This window comes from Hippopotamus amphibius, chromosome 1, assembly GCF_030028045.1.
Source record: "Hippopotamus amphibius kiboko isolate mHipAmp2 chromosome 1, mHipAmp2.hap2, whole genome shotgun sequence".
NCBI lineage: Eukaryota > Metazoa > Chordata > Mammalia > Artiodactyla > Hippopotamidae > Hippopotamus > Hippopotamus amphibius.
Genome location: NC_080186.1, coordinates 52,863,166 through 52,886,741, shown reverse-complemented (window position 1 = coordinate 52,886,741; position 23,576 = coordinate 52,863,166). Strand labels below are relative to the sequence as shown.

The 23,576-nt window shown below is 39.4% G+C and overlaps 1 protein-coding gene across 6 annotated transcripts in view; it reads right to left on the bottom strand.

Moving 5' to 3' along the window:
- PATJ (PATJ crumbs cell polarity complex component) overlaps positions 1–23,576 on the bottom strand; it is a 335,749-nt gene that overhangs the window by 53,963 nt on the left and 258,210 nt on the right. For all 6 annotated transcript variants that reach the window (XM_057712781.1, XM_057712798.1, XM_057712772.1 and 3 more), the window contains 3 exons: positions 12,774–12,848; positions 8,569–8,683; positions 5,374–5,507 (listed from right to left, as the gene is read on the bottom strand). In XM_057712781.1, the coding sequence (XP_057568764.1) occupies positions 5,374–5,507; positions 8,569–8,683; positions 12,774–12,848 (324 nt within the window). The remainder of the gene's footprint in view (positions 1–5,373; positions 5,508–8,568; positions 8,684–12,773; positions 12,849–23,576) is intronic.

Here is a 23,576-nt window from a genome sequence, read left to right as displayed (position 1 = left end):
AATAAAATAAAACGGGCCTATTCTCAAGGACCTCAGGGTCTGGTGGGTGAGATGGATAACTCCCTTTTCCAGGTGAAGGTTTATGACACAGAGTGGTAGCACCAGAAAAGTGGCCCAAATAGTGTGGCTTTTGAGTCAGATTGCCTAACTAAACTCCAACTGGACCAACTGCTAGTATCATGCCCTTGGAGAAGTTGCCTAGTTTAACTGTATCTCAGTTTCCTCACCTATAAAACAGGGATAATGCTACTAATTCTCCTATAGGGTTGTTGTGAAGATTAAATGAGATGATGTTTATTAATTACATATTAAGAACAGTACCTGAATCACTTTTTAAAAGTTTGATCCTGAAAAACAAATAACTAATTATCTAGAAAAAGAGTCGTGTTTCTCAATGTGCAGATAACATACTAAAGACACACAGATGAAGGGAGCAAAGGACCTACTTTAAGACTAATGTTTAATAATAATTAATAATAATTGAACTCAGTGTAGACAGGCACTGGGAAAAGTCCTTAATATTCTTTATCTTAATTAATCTCCATACCAACCTTAACAGGTAGATCTGGTCATCACCACTATTTTACAAAGGAAGAAACAGATTTAACTTAGAAGGGTTAAGTCTCTTGTCCAAGGTCCCACAGTTGAAAATCTGGGATTCTGATTCTGCAGAATCCGCCTCATTACTCTGCTATGCTGTCCGTTAGGTTTAATAGAAACATTGTTTATACTCTGGGACCTTTGACAGTGGTACTAAAAGAAAGGAAAATGCAGAGTGAGGGACCTGGAGAAACTTTCCTCATTCTTTCGTCACTTCATTTGCTCAATCCCAAGAACAGTCTAAGTCTGCCAATACTCTAAAATATTTAACATTTTCTTTCTCTTCTCTAGAATTCTCAAGGTTGATAATAAAATAAGCCTAATAAATGACACTAGAGAGCTATATTTTAGTTCTAAGGACACTGCAAATAAAACTTCCAATCAGTAGGCAAACATTTCTGAGAAGGGGGTATTAAGGGACTCAAAGACAGGTGTAAGAAATACAATGCAAGCATCATAAGAGGTAAGAGTCCTTGGTCTTTCATTTGGCAGAATATGCCAAGTCTTCTGAGCCACAAGATTTCATGCAAATTACCATCCCAAGACCAAAAAGGGGGTGGGAGAGAGACAGGATGAAAGGATGGCTAGATAGGTGGATAGAAGGAAATTTTAAAAATATTAATTAATATATCATCTCTTTTATGTAATGTGCCTTATCTGGTTTTCTGGCTGCATGTCTCCATCAAATTCATTTGTTGAAATCCTAGTGCCCCTCCTCAAAGAAGGCAGGGCCTTTAGAGGTGATAAAGTCATGAGGACAAAGCCCTCACGAATGGGATGAGGGCCCTTATAAAAGTGGCCCCACAGAGCTCCCTTGCTTCTTTCACCATGGAGGGAAGCGAGAAACCTGCAACCCAGAAGAGGGCTTCTCATCCGACTATGCTGGCACCCTGATCTTGGACTTCCAGCTTCCAAAACTGTGAGAATTGAATTTTTGTTGTTTGTAAGCCACCCAATCTGTGGTATTTTGTTACAGCAGCCTGAATGGACTAAGACACCTGCTTACCAGAAACACATAAAAACTAGCCTATATTAATTAAATCTAGAAAGTTCATACTACAGCTTTACTTTTTTCTATTTTCCAGAGAAATTCTCTATTTTAATAGTCCCTATTAGGATTTTTCATTGGTTGATCCCCTATATTAGACCATAAACACTAAAAGTAGTAGAATCAACTTAAATGAGTGTGTGAGCTCTTTAGGCCAGGGTTATTTCACTTACTTTTGTATTCTCAGCACTAAGCAAAGGGCGGCCTTTGAGCAAACACATGTTTCCTATCACAGAAGAGCCACACTCAGCAAAAGCAGACTTGGGAACACATCATATAGTTAAAACAACAGAGGAAAAGGTTGTCATTGAGGATTGGGTCCAGGTGTGCTCATAAACCTTCTCAAGGGGGTCACCCTCAGCATTACCTTGGTATTTTAAGAGGTCTATTTAGATGACTGGTTGCAAATACAATGGGATGCTAAGTGAGATCTCCCTCTGTGATCTCAGAAACCATCTGTCTTGGCTCCAGAGAAACTATTTATAGCAGATAAACTGATGCGGTGTCAAGACCAAATCCCAGAGGCTTAATTCCTCTAAAGACGGCAAAAAATATCCGTTGGACACACAACAAAGAGGGTACAGAAACCCTAATTGGTAGGGTTGGGGCAAATGCTTAAGAAAGATCACCAGCCCTTAGAATGTGCTCTTTCCCAGCACCAGAGCTGAAATAAAGATGCATCACATGATCAGAAGTACAAAAGCAAGTGCAAAGGTGCTTCTGTCAGTGGATCTCAACCTTCTCCACGATTTCCTTTCATATGCTCTTGTCTTTGTTTGCTAACTTCCTGATGGCTGGATGTACTCCCAGGACCTGACTGGATAAAGTGCCCTGGAGTGTCAATTAGGCTGTGTGTCCCATATCAGAATTTTGAGGGGGACGGGGAGGAAGGGAAAAAAGAAAAGATCCTCACTGTGGTAAACAATGGTTTTATTTGTTAAAGCACCTTCCACTCCCTCACCCCCCCCCCACCCCGTTCAGCCTCACCAAAATAACACGCCTATATATTATTTGTGAGTCTAACTTATAGCTTTTGATGAGGTACCTGAGGTTAGGAAATAAAAGCTGTGTCTCATTTCTCACTTTTAAGTGGTGCTTATCCTTCCAAGGACAATGGGATTTACAGTCTCAAAAGGCAGAACAGTATATTATGAACCTCAAGATGCTCTTAAAGAATCTTTTTTTGGCTGCCTCATGGTGGCAAGAGAAGCAGAGAATAGTATTTCTCAACCAGCCTCCCGTCCAGTATGCAGAAGGTGATATCAAGCAGTGGAAGCCCTCCAGCTGGTGGCCAGCAGCACAAATGTACACAGTATTAAAGACCCAAGAGCAGACAGGCACATCTAACCAACCCACACAAAGAAAAATCAAATTGATAACAACGAAAGGAAAAAAAAAAATCAGCCAACAAATTCATTCAGCTAGGCCAGACACGCTGATTAAAGCCTTCCCACTCCCTCTGGGAAATCTAGTTCTGTCTTATTTTAAGCAGTTATTAAGCGACTTATATTTAGGAAAAGTAAATCAGAGGGTTACTTTTTGAAAGAATTCACTGAAGAATTTCCTTACAGTGTAATTTCTTGGGTTCATTTCAAATATAATTTTATACAAATTCGATTTATTTACTATTCAAGAACATCTCTTTGGGAAAACGAAGTAACAAGCTATAGGAGGCAGACATCCCTAATGTTCAAGGTCAACCAGCAATTTCTGAAAACAACCCCAATGGCCTTAGTGGAACAATGATATGTAAGTACATACATAGAATTTTCTACTGTTGATAAAGTCTCTGATCCTCACCATGACACAGTGAGTTGGGATTATTGGGCTTACTTAGTATGTGTGGAAACTGAGGCTTGGAGAAGGCACATGTCACGTGCAATCCTTATTATGTACTAGGCACCAGGCTAAGGTCCTCTCTTTGATCTTCTTGGCAACTCTACAAGGTATTACAGTCCCCGTTAGTAGATCAGAAAATAGACTGAGAGGTTAAGGAACCTGTCCAGTTGGGGAATGGTAGAGAGGAAATATGGCTGAGAGCTAAAGGAGAGGGATGGTTGGCCATCAGCTCTGAGATGAGCTGAGGAGAGATCACAGAGGCTGGAGAAGCAAGGGACGATGTGGGGGTGGGGGTTTGGAGGAGGTGCAGAATCTTGATGGGCGGGAAGAGGTGGTGCAGGAAGAGAGCAGTTTGAGGGGAGGTAAGAGAGTCTAAGAGGCTGAATGTGTATCTGGGTCTGGGTAACACTGGTTTGGTACTATGTTGGTGGCGTGTTACCTCCTGATACAGTCGGAGCTCACTGGATGGCCAGAAGGATGGCCAAAGTGTTTCTATGAACTGTTCAAAGGCCAGATCACATTTAATTAGAAGGCATTATTAAAAACACAATTTGAAAATATAAACTAGACCAAATCACTTGAAGGGAAGCTTCTAAGGACGAGTTTGCCCCTTTCCTCAATGACAAAAGCTGAACAGAGAGCGTTCCAAGCCAGACAACAAAAAAATTAGAAAGGTTCTGGGGCTTTAAGGAGCCAAGAACCCATGAAAGGGCTGGCAGCTAACACTGGCTGCTGAGCTGGCTAACTCCAGGTGTTCCCAATTCCACCCAAGCTGATGAAAACATCACCATGCATGCAGGAAGCCACACACAGCAGTTCCTGCCTGCACAGGCCAAGCAAGAGTAATTCAGGAAGTAAATTACCCTGAACCCTGGAGAAAAGTTTTAACAATACTTTAATAGAGCTGAAGGAAATAAAATCCTTTAATAAATAAACACCAGCCTCTGAGCACATTCAGGTTTGGGTGGATCTCTAGTAGGGTCAAACTAAACATAGGATTCTCTGAAGCAGGCCAGATAGCAGGAGAGAGAAGGAGCATGACCAGGAAGCATGTAGAAGGCATTAAGACCCGGGTTTCTGCAGCATATGCTGTTCCTGAGTTGCCTAGTGCCTTAGGGGACTAACATTCATTACAGAAAAATAGAACTGGATCCCTCCCCCCACCCTGTCCCTACTAACACAGAAACACTATATTCCTTTCAAAAATGGAAAAAATTATTTTACTGATATTATACTTGTTTTATCTGCAAATATGGCATATACAATCTACTTTTTGCCAAATAAAATGAGCCAAAGAAATACCAAAATGTTCATTTAAAAGCATATTCATTAATTAGAGTGACTGTCTCTAGGAAGAGGCCCTGGTTGGGACTGGGGGTGGGACTGAAAGGCAAATCTAGGGCAAAAGGATAGAAGGGAGATTTATCTTTCACGTTATATCCTTCTGTGTCAATTTAACCTTAAATAATGTGCATGTATTACTTATTCAAATATATATGCATTGATTAAACACATTTTTGTAAATCAAAACCCAGGAAGTTTTACATTTTAATGGCACTATTGATTAGTGACAATCAAAATGTACTGAATAATCAAAGATCCATCATTCAAGTAAAAACTAACATTCTAGACCAATTTAAAAAAATTACGAGTAGATGTGAACATGGTCAAAATAAAGCCAAGCCTAAACTTTGGGAGTGGAGTAACTGATGTACACTTCCAGGTAGCAGTCCACTAAATCATAATGGTAATGACCATAAGAACATTAGTTCATATACTTACATGCTATGAAGGAGCCAAGTCTTCCACAGAAGTGACTCAAGGCCATAATAAGGCTCAGCATCTAACTCTGTGGCAGCGGATATATTTCATTTCTAGAAACTTACCAAGGGTGTGTCTTTTCCTCCCACAATGCTGAGACCAAGCCCTGAACGTCCCTTGGATATTTCTATAATCATTTCCTGGCCAGGAACAATGGGACATGTGGCAGGGTCCACTGACAGAGGAGCCTGGAAACCACCTGGAGAAGGATTGAACATAGAAAACGGGCAAGTAGGAGATGCAGCTCAGCTCGCACACTCCATTGCTCGAGGAGTGCAGGGTTTGCACGTGTTTATCTTTTCACTTTTTCCTGTCACGCACCATGAAGAGAAAAGCTGGGTCACTACTGCCCATTCACCCAAGGATGAAACATGGCATTCCTACGACACTTTAGAGATTAAAACAATAGCTACCACCAACCCACACAATCAACCATTTTAGTTATAGTTGAAATTTTTAAAATCTTAAAATACACAATGAAAACTGGTGGAAAACTTTAAGTTGATCAAATGATTAAGTACATATAGCTATATGTTATAATGAGAATAAAGACTAGTATAAATTCTGAGCTACAGTTATAAAATATTAATTAAGAAATAGTGCTTACATACTTTCAATTAGAGCATATCATATGAATTAAAATGTATAAAGGATCTAATCAATAAAGTATGACGCAATTGAAAATAACAATTACGTAAAAATTATCCCCAAATATATACATAGTAAAAAAAAAAAATGTATTATAAACACAACACTGCAGAATTAATTGCTGGGTCCATAACTTAAAAGCTTGTTAAAAGACTTATTGCTGTTTTACTTTTAAAAATCATTGTTTTAGACTGGATTTTCTAAAAACTGGGAAAAAAATATTTACATGTGTGCATCTTCAGTCAAATCTAGCCCACTGAAAAATTCAAACATTCAAAATGTTAGCTTCAAGAGAATCTTATACAAATAATGGTTTCTAGAGAACATCATCTTTTTCGATAACTAATCTTGATCATCATGATATAATTTGGTAAAGGGCTGATAATAAAGGGCCCCATCTGCTGCTCAGCCGCAGCTAACACACAGGGGTCAAACTGAGATCCATGAGACTTTGTGCAAGTTCTGGCCGGTAGACTACGGCCCGAGGACCAAGAATGGTTTTTATCTCAAAAAGTTGAAAAAGAAAAGTCAAAAGAAAAGTAACATTTCAATGCATGTGAAAATTATATGAAATTAAAATTTTTATGTCTATAAATAAAGTTTTACGGGAACACAGCCCTGCTAATTCATTTACATCTAGTCTACAGCTGCTAACGGCAAAGTTGAGTAGCTGCAACAGAGTCCACAGAGCCTGCAAGCCTTATATTTACTAGCGACTGCTTACAGGAAAAAGTCTGCCAAGACTTGATAGAAGACAAAAGAAAACACGCCCTACGTAAGCCTGAGGGGGTTCTGCTCTGGCTAAGCAATAATCATTGTCTTGGGGACCAAAGGGCACAGGTTTCCTTCCATGTGTTGCAGAAATGGACTTGAGTGCCCAAGAAGGAAATTAACGGTGGGTGAAACGGAGGCTCATTTGTCATCAGAAAAATGTGTGTAATCGCTATCTAAAAGGCTGCTTGAGGAATTAAATAAACAATGTGCCTGAGGTGTTCAGCCCAGGGACTAGCATAGTGTAGCATGTGCATAGGTGCCATGCCTGACCACATGAAATTTATTAATCTAATGGCCTCTTGTTTAACTGTGACACAACCTTAGTAACAATTTTAAAATGCCATATTAGAAGAATATTAAATTGTAAACCTAATTGACTCTAGATCTTTTTGCAACATATGTATTTCACCCTCCATTGTTCACTAATTTACAATAAAGACGACGTATGATAGTGGCATAGTTTCATGGATGCTTTCAAAAGTTTATACTCCGTATGTAAATCACGCTAGCTTAGTCTCTTGAGTGAGGCGAGAAAACATAGTAAGAGATATTGGAGGTGGCATTTCTTTCCCTCCTCTGCTTCTGCCTCACCCTAGCCAGTCCTGAGTCAGTCTCAGTATTTATTTCTCTCATAGAATCCAGCCCAACGTCTAACTCCTACCAAGCCCCCAGTCAATGTTTGGCAAGTGGATGGCTGAATGAAAACAATTTCCACAGATTAAATTGCGGGATGATGAATATGTTATCGAGGTAAAGATATGGGATACATATTATCAAAACTCAATTGGTCTACATTGGGGTTATCAAACTTTTTTTTGGTAAAAGGCCAGGTGGTAAATATCTGGGGCTTTACAGGCTATGCAGGCTCTAGTGCAGCTACTCAACCCATGCTTATAGCGTGAAAGCAGCCATAGACAACACGTAAACAAATGAGTATTCCAATAAAATTTTATTTATGGACACTGAAATCTGAATTTCATATACTTTTCATGAAATAGTCTTTTGATTTTTTTTCCAACCTTTTAAAAATGTGAAAACCATTTTTTGCTTGCAGACAGTATAAAAACAGACAGTGGGCCGAATGTGACCCAGGGGTCATAGTTTGCCGACCACATTCATCAAGTGTTTTAGTAAAAATCTAGTGCTTTAGAATAATACCTGCCTGGTAAATTTTTTATGAGTTAACATCCATGAAAAAATATGTAAAAGACAAATACCAAAAAGGTGTCAGGTCTGCTAAATTCACTCAGGGCTATGCTTTACCATTGGTGAACATGGTATTTTAAATAGTCCTTCTTTTAAAACTGACTTATATTACATATAAGCAAAATGGAAATACTCATTATTCATTTTTAAGTTCTATTTTCAACTATTAGTCGGAATAATCCAATCTAGGAATTCAAAGAGAGAAAGTGAATATCAATTTCTTTAAGCACTGAAAACTAACAGTCTTTAAATAGCTTTCATTGACATATGCAAGGCTACAATTTGGTTCAATGTGATTTTTCAAGAGATACTACTCATGAACTAAACACAATATTTTGGAGAGATTAGGGAGTAATCTGGAAGCCTAAGATTCCAGTAGCATTTACTGAGGGCCCTTTTTGTTCTACCACTTTTATATTCAATAAGTAACAGGCAATCCCACTGGTGGAGATGAGGAAAAATGATTTTGGAAGTAAAGTGACCTGCCCAAGTCCCAAAGCTCAGGAAGTAGAGCAGGGATGCCAGCCAGGCTTCCTGACTCCTGGTCCAGCGCTCTCTTCAGGTCATCACAATCCCTTCCTTTTCTAAGATTTGATGAGTTAATTCAATTCTGCTCAGAGAAAGACTCATACCATAGCCTGTGAAGTCTGCATCTGTTGAATGGTATGAAGTTGGTGCTAAAGGTATCTCTTGGGAACTGAAGGAGACTTTCATTGAATATTTTTGCTGTTTCACTTGGCTGCCAGCCTACAGAAGGAAGGAAAATTAGATGAATGTCAGAGAGGAGGAAGGTAACAAGAGGAGAAGACTTTAAAATTGGTGTATTGTTACCAAAACGATGCACTCCAATAGTGCCTCTTGAAAATTCAGAGGTGAAGGGTGGGTTAGGGGAAGTTAGGATGATTTTTGTCCCATTCCCCATGCTTCCCTATTTAACTTTATATCTAAAATGCTTTGGTGAAGGATGGATCAAGGAAGGGAAGAAGGACAGAAGCTATCGTGGTTTGCATATGAAGCTGGGGCTGGGAAGCATTTTTACACGATGAAATCAATGTGAAGTCTGTACATCTGTACTATGCTCAGTGAAAAACAATCTATGCTGCAGATGTTCTGAGCACATGACACTGCCCAACTTTTCTGGACATATTAACACAGTCAAAGATGCATGAGGTAGGTTAATTGAGCATTAGGGTTAGGAAGGGACAACAAACATCTACTGAAAGCCTACTAAATGCCAGGTACATCATTACTCTTAATTCACCTAAAAGAATGCTTATTCACCTTTGATTCTCAGTGCCTGGAACATAGTAGGACCTCAATAAATGTCTGATGAATGAATGAATGCAGAGCACAAAACTGAAGACATGAAAACTCAGAGTAGGAAATAAATCTGTAATTCAGGGAAGGTACAAGAGACCTTTGCTGTGTGAGCTTTGGAAAATTAACTTGTAATTCTGAATTTTTGTTGATAATACCTCCAATGAATATTAGTATTAGAAAACTAAGAAAAACCAAAAGGACTCCATGCTTGCTTAACAGGCAGTTAAGAAATACAGGTAGTGACCTGACCTGCCTTCTGGATCTGTAGTTAGCCAGGGAACCCATCCCCAGCTGGAAGATTCTGGTGGAGGCAGTGAAGCACCAGGCTGTCCCTGGAGTCTAGAAATAGGATCAAGATAACCGCTCCAGAACAATAACGCCCCCAGATTTCATCAGTGGCAGTCTATGCCTCCGTACAAGGCATTGTGCAGCATGTAACAAAAAAAAGCAGTACCACTCACCGTGTATCTGTACTGTGCTTTCCAGTTTTTAAAAACACTTTTATATCCATGAATTCATTTAATCACGAGAGTAATCTTGAGAATTAGACAATATTACTCTCTTTTACAGATAAAGAAATCAAGACACAAATGTCAAGTGACATCTGAAATCATACAGCTAATTAGAGGAAGAAGTAGGACTAAAAGTCGGTATTTGAAGAATGCTACAAGTTTAAAGTGTTTATCAAACAGCTGCTAGGCAATGATTCTACTGATGTTCATTTTTTCCTCTGCCGTTTTTCTATCACCATCAGTTAATAATGACTTTACACTTACTTAAAGAGACTTTTTTGAATATATGTTTTCAGTGATTTTAAAAAGAGGAAAGTGGGAAAATGACAAATTAGGGGTTTCTGTGAGAAAACTGAACAATGGAACCACCTGAATATCCAATTACTCTAAGGACCACACTTCCCAGCCTCCTTGAAGCCAGATGTGACCACAGTGTAGCTTACGGTCAATGGAATGTAAACAAACACGAACTGTACAATTTTCAGGTCATTTTCTTAAGGAGAACAATCCTGTCTTCCCCTTCTTTAGTTGAAACGTGGATGCAATGGTAATAACTGGAGCAGCAGTCTTAGACCAAAAAAATGTATGCCATACTTTGAGGACGGTAGAGTAATCAAATAATGGTACAGTAATCAGATAAGCGCTGCTTGGGTCCATGACACTGTGAAGACACCATGTCATCCTCAACATGATCACAGCTACATTGTTATGTAAAAGAGAAACTTCTCACAGAAATTAAATGTAATCTTAACTCACACAGTACTTGTCACCTTTCCTTTGTATAATCTCAAGAAAGGAAATTGATAACATAACTAAATGCAAGCTACAGAGTTCTTTTATGAAAAACGGTGTGAATTTTAAAACAGAAAAGCACAAGAGACAGTCATCACTACATCGTGACTTTTATAACAGCAGGGAATGTTTGTTGCTTATCTTTATTTCCCAGTTCATGTAGCATCTCATTTCATTGTGCATACTAGGTAGGTTTCTAATAGAGAAGGGTTGAAAAAATAAGGAAATAGTCCATAGAAACCAAGTGAAACAAACACATATGTTTAGAGGCAGACTGCTTGTTGTTGGTAGGTGTGGTGATGGATGAATGTTGCTCCTGTGACTCATCCACTGACATAAAACCAAACTACCAGTATGAAAGATAAGATTGGATGTGTAGACTGTAGCCTTTAAAAACTGTACAAAAATTTTTTTTAGAAAAAGAAGACAGATTGGATTTGCTACTGAATGTTACTATGTTCGAACATCAGAGGTGGAGTGCACTTTATAAGTCATCCACCCTAACTAAATCAGGGGTTCTCAACCCTGTTTTTGTAATAGAAAATGCTAGGAAGCCTTTAAAATTTATGAACGCTGAAACTCCCATTATAGACCAAAGAAATTGGCACTAGGGGTGTGGAGCTCAGTCAAGTGTTTTTGTGGCGGCGCGGGGGGTGGAGGGGGTTATTTTTTTTAAGTTGAGATATTTTTTAAAGTTAAACATGGATTCTTAACACAGGATAAATTTATAGAGGGAATCCTGGGAACTAAAAAACCTCTGCAGTTGCATCAAAGTTATACTTACCAGTGTCTTTCTGGGGAAAGAGTCTACACTTCATCAGATCTTCATGATAATAAAAAAAAAAATCACTACTCAAAAGAAGACAGATCGAGTTTTCTACCACCAATTAGCTGTGTGACCACAGGCAAGCCACTTAACCTCCTAAATGTCTTCATCTGTAAACTGGTGGCATACCTCTATACCTTTCAAGGTTATGTAAAGACTGAAGATAAAAGGTTTACACAAATAAACCTATCACTATTCTGGGAACAACTTAGGAGTTCAATTAATAATAGCTACTAATGTTTTTATGTCCTTTGATAACATATTAATAAATGACTGGCCAGCTTCTGATTGAAAACCTTCAGGGATGAAAAATTCCATTTCCACAAGGAATCTCATTCCATTTTGGAATAGCTCAAAAGGTTGGTAAGTTGTTTATGTTAAGCTGACAAAGCTTTACGCAGATGTTGCCCAATGATCTCTGGACCAGTTCTCTTCTGCAGCTACAGAGAAGGGTTATAATCACTTTCCCAAAGGAGAATGATTTAGATATTTAAGTGCTCACTTTTCAGTAGGGAAAAGAATGGCCAGAGGAGGTGTAGATTCACCCCAGTTCTAAAATTCTATGGTTATAAAATTTTAGAGATGTTTGATATGTGTCTTGAGATAGGTGGCAGTATATAAACTACTATCACATTAATAGTATTTGCAAATATATTACATAAAGTAAAAAAAAATCTGGTTCTAAATTTTTTAAAATTGCTTACAATTTTCAGTTGAAGTGAAATTTTTTTTCAGTTGAACTTATTTTTAAGGTTCTTTCTACATCCACTTGTTTTTATTTAGGTTTTTAGCATATAATTTTGGATACTTTACAAAAGCATTTTCTTTGGCGATGTTTGAAATACCATATATTTCCTGTAAGTGCTAGTAATCTAATCTATAGTTCCTTAAATATAAAAATAGTTAACATAGTAATAATGTAAATTTTAGCAGCACAAAGAAAGGTTCAACAGCAACAAAAGTACAAAAATTTGACAGATAGAAATTTACAGTTTTTTAAGAAGAAAAACTATAAATACAAGGAACACTTGTTATTGCATTTATAATTCTATAAAACTATAAATTCTCCCTCTTAAAATTTTTATTCATGACATTATGTAAGACATAAGGATGTTAGAATTTAGGTGCAAGTGTGTTTTCAGAGATGCCTCACTTTTAAACACCTGCTTAGGGTGTTGGTATGGGGAGACGTACAAAGGATATTTCCACACACCCTGCACAGAACTGGTGATACAGCTGTGGGTTGACCTTAAGTTCAAAGACATACCATAACTTCCTGCCAAGTAATAAAGGGTCAGATTTCATTGCAACTATCTCCTTTTCTTCTGGAACCCATTTCTAACACACACCATCTGAGGAGAGCAAACCTAAAGGGTCAGTTACATACGTTTTCAGTTGGACATTCCAGTGCCTTCTGCTGACCTGCCACCATACCGTGACCCACCACCTGGGAGATGTCTTCCTGAAAACGTAAAAGATATGGCCAGTGATCAGTATTATAGGGCTCAACAGCACTCTCCATCTTCAGCGGTCAAGCACCATGAAATGGGGCTTCAAGCTACTACAAAAATGACTAACACACCAGGCAAAAAAGTTCTATTCATCCACCTGGACAAACTCTCAGAAATGAATGCAGGCTTGTTGTTTCCAAATGCTTTTTGGCCCTTTCAGATCTGTCAGGCTTTAAGCCTGTCAGGTATCTTTTGATGGTCATTTCAGCCAATGCTTTTTCTTCTGCTGTCGTACCAGTAATCCCTATATCTATACTTGTACTGAATATTAAATCCTTTCAGGGTTCAAGTCCTGATATTAGAATTTCTTTCCCCTTAAAATATCCAATAAGAGGCAAAAATGTACACTCACTAAAGACACTGGGAGATAAAAGAGAAGTTAGTCCTGAACTCCACGGAGAAGTGTGGACTTCAGACTTAGGAGAGAGGCAAGCTATCAAAACACACGTGAAACTGATGCATAAAGGATAGTTAATTGAAATAAAGGATGACAGCGATACATTGACCAGAATGCTTATTATGTCTGCCTCCCACCACATCTCATCCTTTTTTACGGGCAATTTATTGGGGAAAGTATTATATGATGGTTTACTCTAAGGCATGAACTCATGCATTTTGCTTGGACAAGGCAGGGAATGTGGAGAGAGACTGATTTGAATAGAAGAAAGGATGGGCTTACTTGGTCCTTGGTAAATGTCTGAGAGACACCCAGGTGGAAGGTCTAGTGCACAGTTGGCAGGTAGGTAAGCTATCTCAAGGTGAGAAGAAAGATGTGACTTGTATAGGGGAGTGTAAAGAGCTTGTGGCCCTAGCTCCTCGACTTAAATGCTCTGAAATCCTGAGCAGGTTATCTGACTTCTCCAAACCTGAGTTTCTTCATATATAAAATGGGAAAAAATAAGAGTAGTTATACAATAGGGATGCTGAAAGGATTAAATGGAGCAATACATGAAAAGCATTTAGATGATACCTGGAAAATAGCAAGTATTTAATAAAGATGCTAATGATGACAGCAAATGAAATCAACCACGTTCCTAACTCTGCTATAGGGTTGCTGAAAACAATTACCTGGACAGGACAATTTCCCCTTTGGGGAACGCTGGTGTACTATCTGACACCCCCACCCCCACTCCCACCCCGGTTTCTTTTCTGGACATATTCTTTCTTCAACAGGCTCCCATTAGATTTGTAACAATACAACAGATAATGATCAGATTATGCCCAGCCATTCATGATTACTTACTAGATTAGGGTATAACTTCATTTTGCCTCCTCAATTCCCTACTAGTTTCTAACCTGAGAGATTTAACCCCACCACCTAATATCCTGAGACTGCAGCCTCGGACCCCTGGATGACTGTGAGTACCCCTAGCTGCCTACTTGTAACATTGTTTAGGACCAGAATTCTCTCTCATTCAGATTCTCTCTTATTTCCCCCATATGGGAGAAAGATCCTAGAACTCCTCTCCCTCATTGCTGGCTTTTTTTTAAACAACTTTGCTCCTAAACAGATTATGTGATGTAAAATGAATTTTAAAATTACTTCATCACTTAATTCTTCCCTGAGCCCCTGGACGGTGCCGCTTCACAGCATGACCAATTTATTTTATCACTATTTTTTGTAACATTATATACATTTAAAAATCTTACGCATTTGTCTCTTAATATACTAATATCATTGATTTTGTCTTATTTTTCTTAAACATATGGCAGAATAGAGTATGAGCTTGATAAAGGGCTAGTGCTGAGTGAATCAAAGTTTGAGAACTTAAATCTTAAATGCACCTGGGTGGATTTCAGAGCTAGCCATGAAAGGAAGGACACACAGCAAAGGTGACTGTGGCCTCCACTTTAAAGGATCACAGTTGAAAAGAGAGAAGAAAGATATAGGAAAGTCAGTACATGGTGCTCACGGCAATTTTCAGAATAAAAAATCTGAACTGCCTTATAAATGGAAACCATTGGTATTGTTCCTTCTGTGTGGATCAAATGGCCTTAAGAAGAGCAAAGAGTACCTCTATTTGAAAATGATACTGCAGACGTCTGCAGTTCTACCTTTGTTTATACCCAGATTAACCACAATATGACAAAGGAGCTGACTTCCCCAGCTAAACACTTTAAAACCCAATTTTTATGTGACATAGAGGTACTACAAGTTTCATAGAACTTATCCTCATCATTTGCACTTGCAAATAAAAAGAAAGGGCACTGGAATAGCAGCCAGAAAAATCTGGGCTCAGATTGGTTCTACTACTTATTAGCAGTGGTAGTGCTTGGAAACCTTCATTTCTCCCAACAGTAACAATGCAGTAACTGCTACCTGAATGAAGGGTTGCCATCAAAGTTGAGTTCAACACATGCTTATTGAGCACCTGCTCTGTGCTGTGAGAAAAGACTAATGGAGCCTTGCACTTACGACATGTACATATCTGTTAAGACAGATACTAGAGAAATAATTATTGAAATGCTGAATTACAACTGAATGACATATGTGTGAATGTATGTGGCAGACATCAGGTGCCTGAGAAGTGTTAGTTTCCTTCCCTTTCTCTGATCTTGCCCTCAAAAGTGCGGAAGGATGAAATCAGGGCTCTGAAAAGCATCTGGTCCACCACACTGTCCCATTTCTTATACTGATTACCCTTAAACCTCTGGTCCAAGGGATGGAGCCAGTACATGACAGTGATAAAACAACCACTAGAATTTACGGAGCACGGCTGCTAGTTACTAAGCCATGTAGGTTAAACATTTCGATGTTGATGTACACAACAGTCTTATGTGTTAGATGCTATTATCTTCTTCATTTTAGAGTTGAAGTAGTAGAGGCATAGAGACTCTAAAGCACATGCCAGGACAGAACTTAACACAGACACATCTTGCTCCAGGGCCATTGCCCTTAACCGAGGGGTAAATCACAGGGGCAGGGAAAGAGCTGCTCACCTCCTCCCAACAACTCACACAAGATTCCCAGGAGTCAGTCTCAATATAGAGATTCCATTTTTAGATTCAACAAGTCAGAACAAGCCATGCCTGCTTATTTTGAGCCTGGGCAGAAAAACAAAAAATTCACGGCACAGTGACCTTAGGTGAGTCACTTTCCTTCATGTTTACACATAAATTTAGAACTTACTAATCTCCCAACTATTGTACCAAGGGAGCTCTTCGTGCCTTCAAAGCTGAGGTCCTGGGACATTCTAAGGTGTTGAACTTTGCATAGGGGACCTCTAAATAAGAAGACTGCAGAAAGATCTTCTCATTTCATGAAACACACCAACATGACATTCTGTGTGCATCATGTTACAATCCCCAGCGCAGCACTATGAGCTCCTGAAAGAAGCGTTATTGGTGGGGCACGCAAATTACTCTGATCAAGAGAAGGAGCTTCATAGGGGTGGACATAAAAGGCAACACTGGGAATATTCTATATAACAGATAATAATTGGATTGATGTTCTGTTTACAATCATCAAAGCCGGTTGACTTCTGTCCCAAAGCTGGGTATGCAACATGTCTGTCTAGCCACAGTAACTGGTCCAAGTGTGGACACCTGGACCACACAAGAATATCCTGTAGATTTTCCAAAGTGGACCTAAGGGCAGAGAGCCAGCCCCTTTCTGGCAGAGAGGCTTAGGAGCTATGGCCAGGCGTGCTCCCACCATGCTGAGGAAGCAAGTCTGAAGTAGAAGAGAGTCAGACAAATGTGCAGAGTCACCTCTGTCAGCACCAGAGGTTCCAACTGTCTCTGGTTCCAACTGTCCCTTTTTGTAGTTATGTAAAAAGAACCTGTAGCCTATCAGTGGATTTCCCCTTCTGTCTATAAGGTCAAGTTGAGGTTTTATCACTTGCAACCAAGAGACTTCTGATTAAAATGAGGTGGAGCCCAGAAATGATCAGAATAACAAACTCACTGGAGTGAGTCTGTAAGGCAGCTAAATGGAGGTGAAGCAAACTGAGTATGGGACAACAAACTAAAGAGAAACGCTCAGCCTGAAAGTAGTCAAAGGACAACTTTTGCCTAGATCAATCCCACCCTAATTCCTACCCACTCTTCTAACCACCTGGATCAGGTGAAATTACATTAGCGAACATACAGCATCTTAACTTTCCCTTCAATAGGACTTGTCAGCACTAAGTTATTTACTTAAAGTCAGATTTAAATCCTGGCTGTGACACTTACTAGTTCAGTGTCTCTGTGCCTCAGTTTCCTAATCCATAAATTGGGGACAGTAATAGGCTTGATCTCATATAAAATACGAATTAATACATTTAGAATGATGCCTTTTGGAGCCATAGTAAATGCAGTGACAGTGTTAGCTGCCATTATTCTCAGCAGTTCTGAAAGCTCTCTAAAGGGAAGACTTATGTGTCCTGCTCACTGTGATATGCCCTGTGGTGCGCACAGTGCTGGGGTTGTAACAGGCCTTCAATACAAACTTGCTTATTTTCTGCTTTCTTTGAAAGATAAGATAATCAACATAGGTTTTAGGTTACAGGATCTTAAAATTATGTCAGCAAATAAGGCTTCCCCAGAGAAGTGAAAAGTTTACAGACTCAAAGAAATCACTATGTGTCTGAGAAGCTCTGGAATTCAGATGATGGGGTGCCAGACACAAGTAAGAAAATATGAGCTCAGGGACTTCCCTGGTGGTGCAGTGGTTAAGAATCCGCCTGCCAATGTAGGGAACACGGGTTCGATCTCTGGTCCAGGAAGATCCCACATGCTGCAGAGCAACTAGGCCCGTGGGCCGCAACTACTGAGCCCACAAGCCACAACTATTAAGCCCACATGCCACAACTACTAACACCCGTGTGCCTAGAGCCTATGCTCTGCAACAAGAGAAGCTGCCACAATGAGAAGCCTGTGCACCGCAATGAAGAGTGGCCCCTGCTACTTTTTTCACCAAAAAAAAAAAAAAGAAAGAAATTATGAGTTCAGGGCTCTGAGCCATCGTGACCAAGAGCTTCTCTGGGCCCCTCATGCTTGCTGAATAATTATAACATTACTTTCTCAATTTTGAAATATCTGGTAAGCAATAGCTTCCTTCCAGGCAAGATGAAATTCCAAGTTGAATAACAAGTCTTCACAGCAGGCCATTAAGTTGGTTGGGAGTGAAAGAAAGCTAGCAGACATCCATGATGTGAATTTGTGTTAAAAATGTGTACCTATATTTCTGCTGACTTTGAGGCCATGAGGTTACTTTACTGTCTACCCTCACATCTCTATATTATCTTCATTATGATGCAGAGGGGAAGAGAGTGGAAGGAAAAGCCAAACGCTTTTCTCTCGTGACTTTTGTGAAGGTCTTGACTATAGATCTACTGTCTAGACTTGAATGTAGATCTACTGTCTTTTTTTTATGACTGGGAAAGGGAAATTTATCATGTAGGCAAATCTCAAGTGATTTTCAGAAATACAAGACATAAAGTACAATGAGCTGTGAAAAATGCCACATATTTGAATGCACTTGAACTCTGCCATTGGCAATGTGCATAATGTCACAAAAGAGAGGCCAGTGCTGACTCAGGCACATTCTTCTGTAGGGAATGCCCATGCTCCTGCTACAGATGCTGTTTTCACATTGGATCTGCAATATTGCATCCGAAACAGAAAATAATATTCACACAGTGGCATCAGCCACAGCCAAACCAGAAATCCTGCAGTTCTTGATGGAGAGCAAACTGGGGATAAAAATAGATTTTAAGCACACAGTTTAGGATCTTGCTTTAAAAATGAGCAGGATATGACACCTGAGAATTCCAGCCTGGATGTAAGACTTAACAAGAAGCCTATAATCATCAGAAGTATGTTTTAAATTTTTTTTTCCCCAAACTTGGATGGTAGCACTTTACAAACACTTAGGAATAATTTTTAATCAAGCACAGCAGTCAAAATTGATAAATTAAACCTGTATCAGAAATCACGTAGCATATTATTCCTTTAAAATTCCACACTGAACTCCTTCTCCCACAAATCTGTTTTTTTCCTCATGTTTCTCCTTTATTTTTTTTAAATTAGTGACAATATCAACCTCCCAATTACCCAGGTTTAAAAACACAGCCAGCTTTTATTCATCTCTCTGCTTGCCTGTTTTCACCTAATCATTTGCAAAGTACTCATGATTCTAGGGACACAACATGAGGCAAAGTAGGTTTTTCTTAGACTTTGGGATTTCACAGACCAGAAATTTTTCAAAAGAACTTTGGAAAAGTTACCTTTTTTTTTTTTGTCCAAGTAATCACGACCAAAGAAATATTAGGTTGGAGCATATACATTTACTGTTTTATGAGTCAAGAAATGGTCAAATATCAGTGATTTCAGAGGGTTCAACCTATTAAAGTCCTCTCCCCACAACTACCACCATATATTACCACTGTAATGTCATGTAGGAAGAGCCATTTTAACACTAAGAAGTTAGGACACAATCTTAAAGGACAGTCCTTTAAACTGAGTACATTTAGATTTATGCGGAACTCTCTATGTGGTTATTATTTTTCATATTTTCCACTGACCAGTGAAAACTGTCACAGATCCACATGGGTCTAATTAATAACTCTTTAGTATTATCTGGATGAAGACGCAAGCTTGGACTTTGGAGTCTGACAGTGGTCATATCCTGGTTTTTCTGCTTATAGGTTACATGCTCTATGACAAATTAGACTTCTCTAAACTTCAGCTTCTTTATGGGTTACTACCAAATCTCTCTTGGAGAGTCCGTATGGCACGAGTCAGGCATGTAAGGTTATGAGTCAAATACATAAGGTTTTGAATCCTTCTGTAACACTTACTGCCCCTAAGCCTTTGAGCAAGTGAATCAATTTCCAGAATACTCAGGTCCGCATCTGCAAAATGGAGGGAATAATGCCCCATTACAGGCAGGATGGAGATAATACACTGTATTCAGTTCCTAACAAATAAGTGCTCAATAAATGGTGGATGGTGGTATTATTATTACTATTATTACTGCTACTACTGTTGCCATTGGGATAAATGAGATAATCTTTTAAAGTGCCTACTACAGGGGCAGGTACATAATAAACAGTCATTAAACAACAGTTTCCTGTCTTACAGAGACACCTAAAACTCAGTAGACAAGAAGGAACAAATCATCTTCCCCCAGAAATCTGCTTTTCCTCCTGTTTATTTTTGTTTATTTTTTTTGGGGGGGGGGTGGGGAGAGAGGGGTTGTTGTGCACTCCGTATGGCTTGCAGGATCCTAGTTCCCTGATCAGGGATTGAATCCAGGTCACAGCAGTGAAAGTGCCAAGTCCTAAGCACTGGACCACCGGGGAATTCCCTTCCTCCTCTGTTTCTTTTCTCAGTGAATGGCGTCAACCAACCAGCCAGCCATCTGCGCATGATGTAATCCAAGAATCCTTGCCTTACCCCCTTCTCCTTCAACTCTGATATTCACACAATCATCAAGTCCTATCAATTCTAACTCCTGTATTTATTGAAAATCTGCACTCACTGACAGATCCCTTAGTTTAGATCACTATCAACTTTCATCTCATTTACTCATAACCTAGCAGCTTTTTAACTCCCTGCCTTCAGTTTTGACATTTGCTAGCAGATTCTTCACAGGGAGCTCAAAAGGATCTTATCAATAGGCTAATCTCATTATTATAATCCCCCTTTAAAAACCATTCCAAAGGTTTCTGTTGTTATAAAGATCTTTCTCCTGGTCCATAATGCCCTTCACCATCCAGCTCCTGTCTGCTTCTCGGGTTTCACCTTCTGCCAGGCCCACCTGCATAGCCGCAGCTAGTAGACGTGGGATGCACCCTCAGGTACTCACGGGTGATGGGGATGATGTAGGTACTCAGGTACTTACAGGTGACGGGGAAGCAGGCTGGGGTTAGAGAATGGTGGAAAGGTAGGGACTGAAACAAACTAGAAGTGCATAATTGATGAAAGGAGCAGCTTGGAATGTTGGTCCATTTTCAGTAGAAAATAGAAACCAGGATGTTTAATGTAAAATCTCCTGACTACCAGTGTGTAACTTTTGCATTAGACCTAATGTGGTGAACTCCTGGATGAAAGATGTCTTATTTATCTTTACGTTCCTGGAGCTTGACACATCACAGGTTCTCAGGAAATGTGTACTGAATAACGAGAGTTCTAGCACACCTTGATTTTATATAAACAAAATCTAGTGTTAACAATAGCTACATTTACTGAGCCCTTACTGCGTGCCAAGCACTATTAAAAGTTTCATGTACAAAATCACACTTGACCTTCACAAAAAGCAGGTGGGCCTCCTCCTCCCCCATTTTTGGATGAAGAAATGAAGACACACAGGATGAGTCACTTTCTAGGTCAGAACTAGAGAAGGCAGGGGGGAAGTTTATGTCTGTTCAGATATCACAGCCCAGGATTTATATCTGACAGCCCTTTTCATCTGAGAAAGCTAGTAGTCTGAGGCCATTTGGAGATACGGGTATTACTTATAAAACTCAACACTGATTTTTCAATAAGTTTGTTTGAAAATTTTATACAGATCAAGCATATCAAGGTAGAGAGTAAAAACTGTTCCTAAAATGTTGCTATTCTGGCTAGTGGGGACTCTGAGATGCTAAAATGCACTGTCAGCTGCGGTGTGAATTTCCATGTCACAGCCCATTTAGGTTAATGATAGTTAATTCAGAAACAATTCATGCTTCCCCAGGCATCTTGCTACCCTGTAAATTCTAAAATCTCCACAAAGAAACTACAGGTTGAATGCCACCTCGAGCTGACTGGAATACTCTCATTTTTCTATTCTTGTCCTTAAGAGTCAGAAATTACATTTCATTTTGAAGGACAACAGTAAAGACAAACACTGCAGATCATTTGAAAAAATCTAAACATTTTGAAAAATTTTGAAAAATCCAAATGTTCTTAGGGCTGCTGTACACGAACCAGGTCTGTAACGACAGGGATCACTTGACACACAAACTGCACTGTTGCTAAGCGGTGTCATAAAATAGGGAAAGCACGCCGGGCACATCTGCTGGGGCATTTCCTAGCAGGGTTATCATGGGCTGCTGGCCAAACCCTGGGATGATGCTTGTTCTCAAGACCCAGATGGTGTAACAATTGCCATTTTAATAGCTCTAAACCTGCATTCAGAGGAAAGCTTTAAAGCACGTGTACAGCAGAAGGTGTGCATACTGGGAGCAAGAAAGGTAAATTTTTTGACTGGCAACTCTCTGTGGAACTTACCTGGTAAACACATATTTTACCTTGCTGTTTATTTTATTATAATTTTTGCAAAGACAGAATATGAGAATATCCTGCTGTCGCCATCTCTCCCAGACTGTCATTGCCTTTGCCACAGTAAACTCCCAGCCAGCCTATTAACATCCACTCTGGCCCCTGTCCAACCTGATCGCTACATTACCGCTACAGTTTAGAGTCACCTCCTAAAGCCCTCCATGGGTTCCCACTGCTGTTAGCATAGAGACCATCTCATCAGTGTGGCCCAGCTCCTGTCAACCACTCCAGTTCAGTTCCCATCTCACCAGTTCTGGCAACCGTGAACATTCAGAATTTCAGTTCCTCAAACTCCCTGAGGCTCTAAGGTTGCCTAGCTCCCTCCTTTGTTTCTTCTTTGCCCCACTACCAGGTAGTGCCAGCTTCTCCTTCAGATCTCAGTTCAATTTTCCCCGGGAGAGCCCTCCCTGATAAGGTCAAATCCCCCTATTATAAGCTCTCTTAGCGCCAAGTGCCTCTAGCTCTTAGCTTTGATCAAAGTTGAGATTTCAATCTATATGTGACATTACATGATGTCGTTCTCCCATGAAGACTGTAAGCAACACAAGAAGAGAGACTGTGTCTGTTTACCTTTGGTAGCATCTTCCCAAGAACTAGCATAGAGTGTAGCAACAGGCTGAACACAGGAATGTATAGGATAAAGTGAGGCTTTAATTCTGACGGACAAAGAAGTGAGGCTCCTCCTACTAGGGCGCAGATTATTAAACACTTGCAAAAAATTCCAAAAGGTGGAGAGACTATACATTAAAAGTTCCTTGCATAGGATCATATTATAGTTATTTAACATAATCGCAGAATTCCCAGTCTAGAGGTTACCTAGAATCAAATTTCTGATTTGGTTTCAGTTTGTGGATTGTCTATATTCTTTCCTTCCTTCTTCTTCCTTCTATAATTTTTAAAAACATCTTTATTGAGATATAATTAACATATCATAAAATTCATTCATCTAAAGTGCACAATACATTGGTTTTACCATTCAGAACTGTACAGGTGTCATCACAATCGAAGTTTAGAGCATTTCATAATCTCCGAAAGAAACTTTGTACCCATTAGGGTCACTTTCCATCCCCCAGCCACAGGCAACCACTAATTTACTTTCTGTCTCTATAGATTTCGATTCTTGTAGCATCGTGTATTAGTACTTCTTTATCTTTTGTTGTTAAATAATATTTCATTGTATGGATATACCATATTTTATTTATTCATTCATCAGCTGGTGGACATTTAGGTTGTTTCCATTTGGGGGCTATTATTAATAATGTTACTGTAAACAATTGTGTACAAGTTTTTGTGTGATGTATATTTTCATTTCTCTTGGGTATATACCTAGGAGTAAAACTGTTAGGTCATATGGTAATTCTGTTAACATTTTGAGGAACTGGAAACCGTTTTCCAAACTGGCTGTATCATTTTACATTTCTACCAGC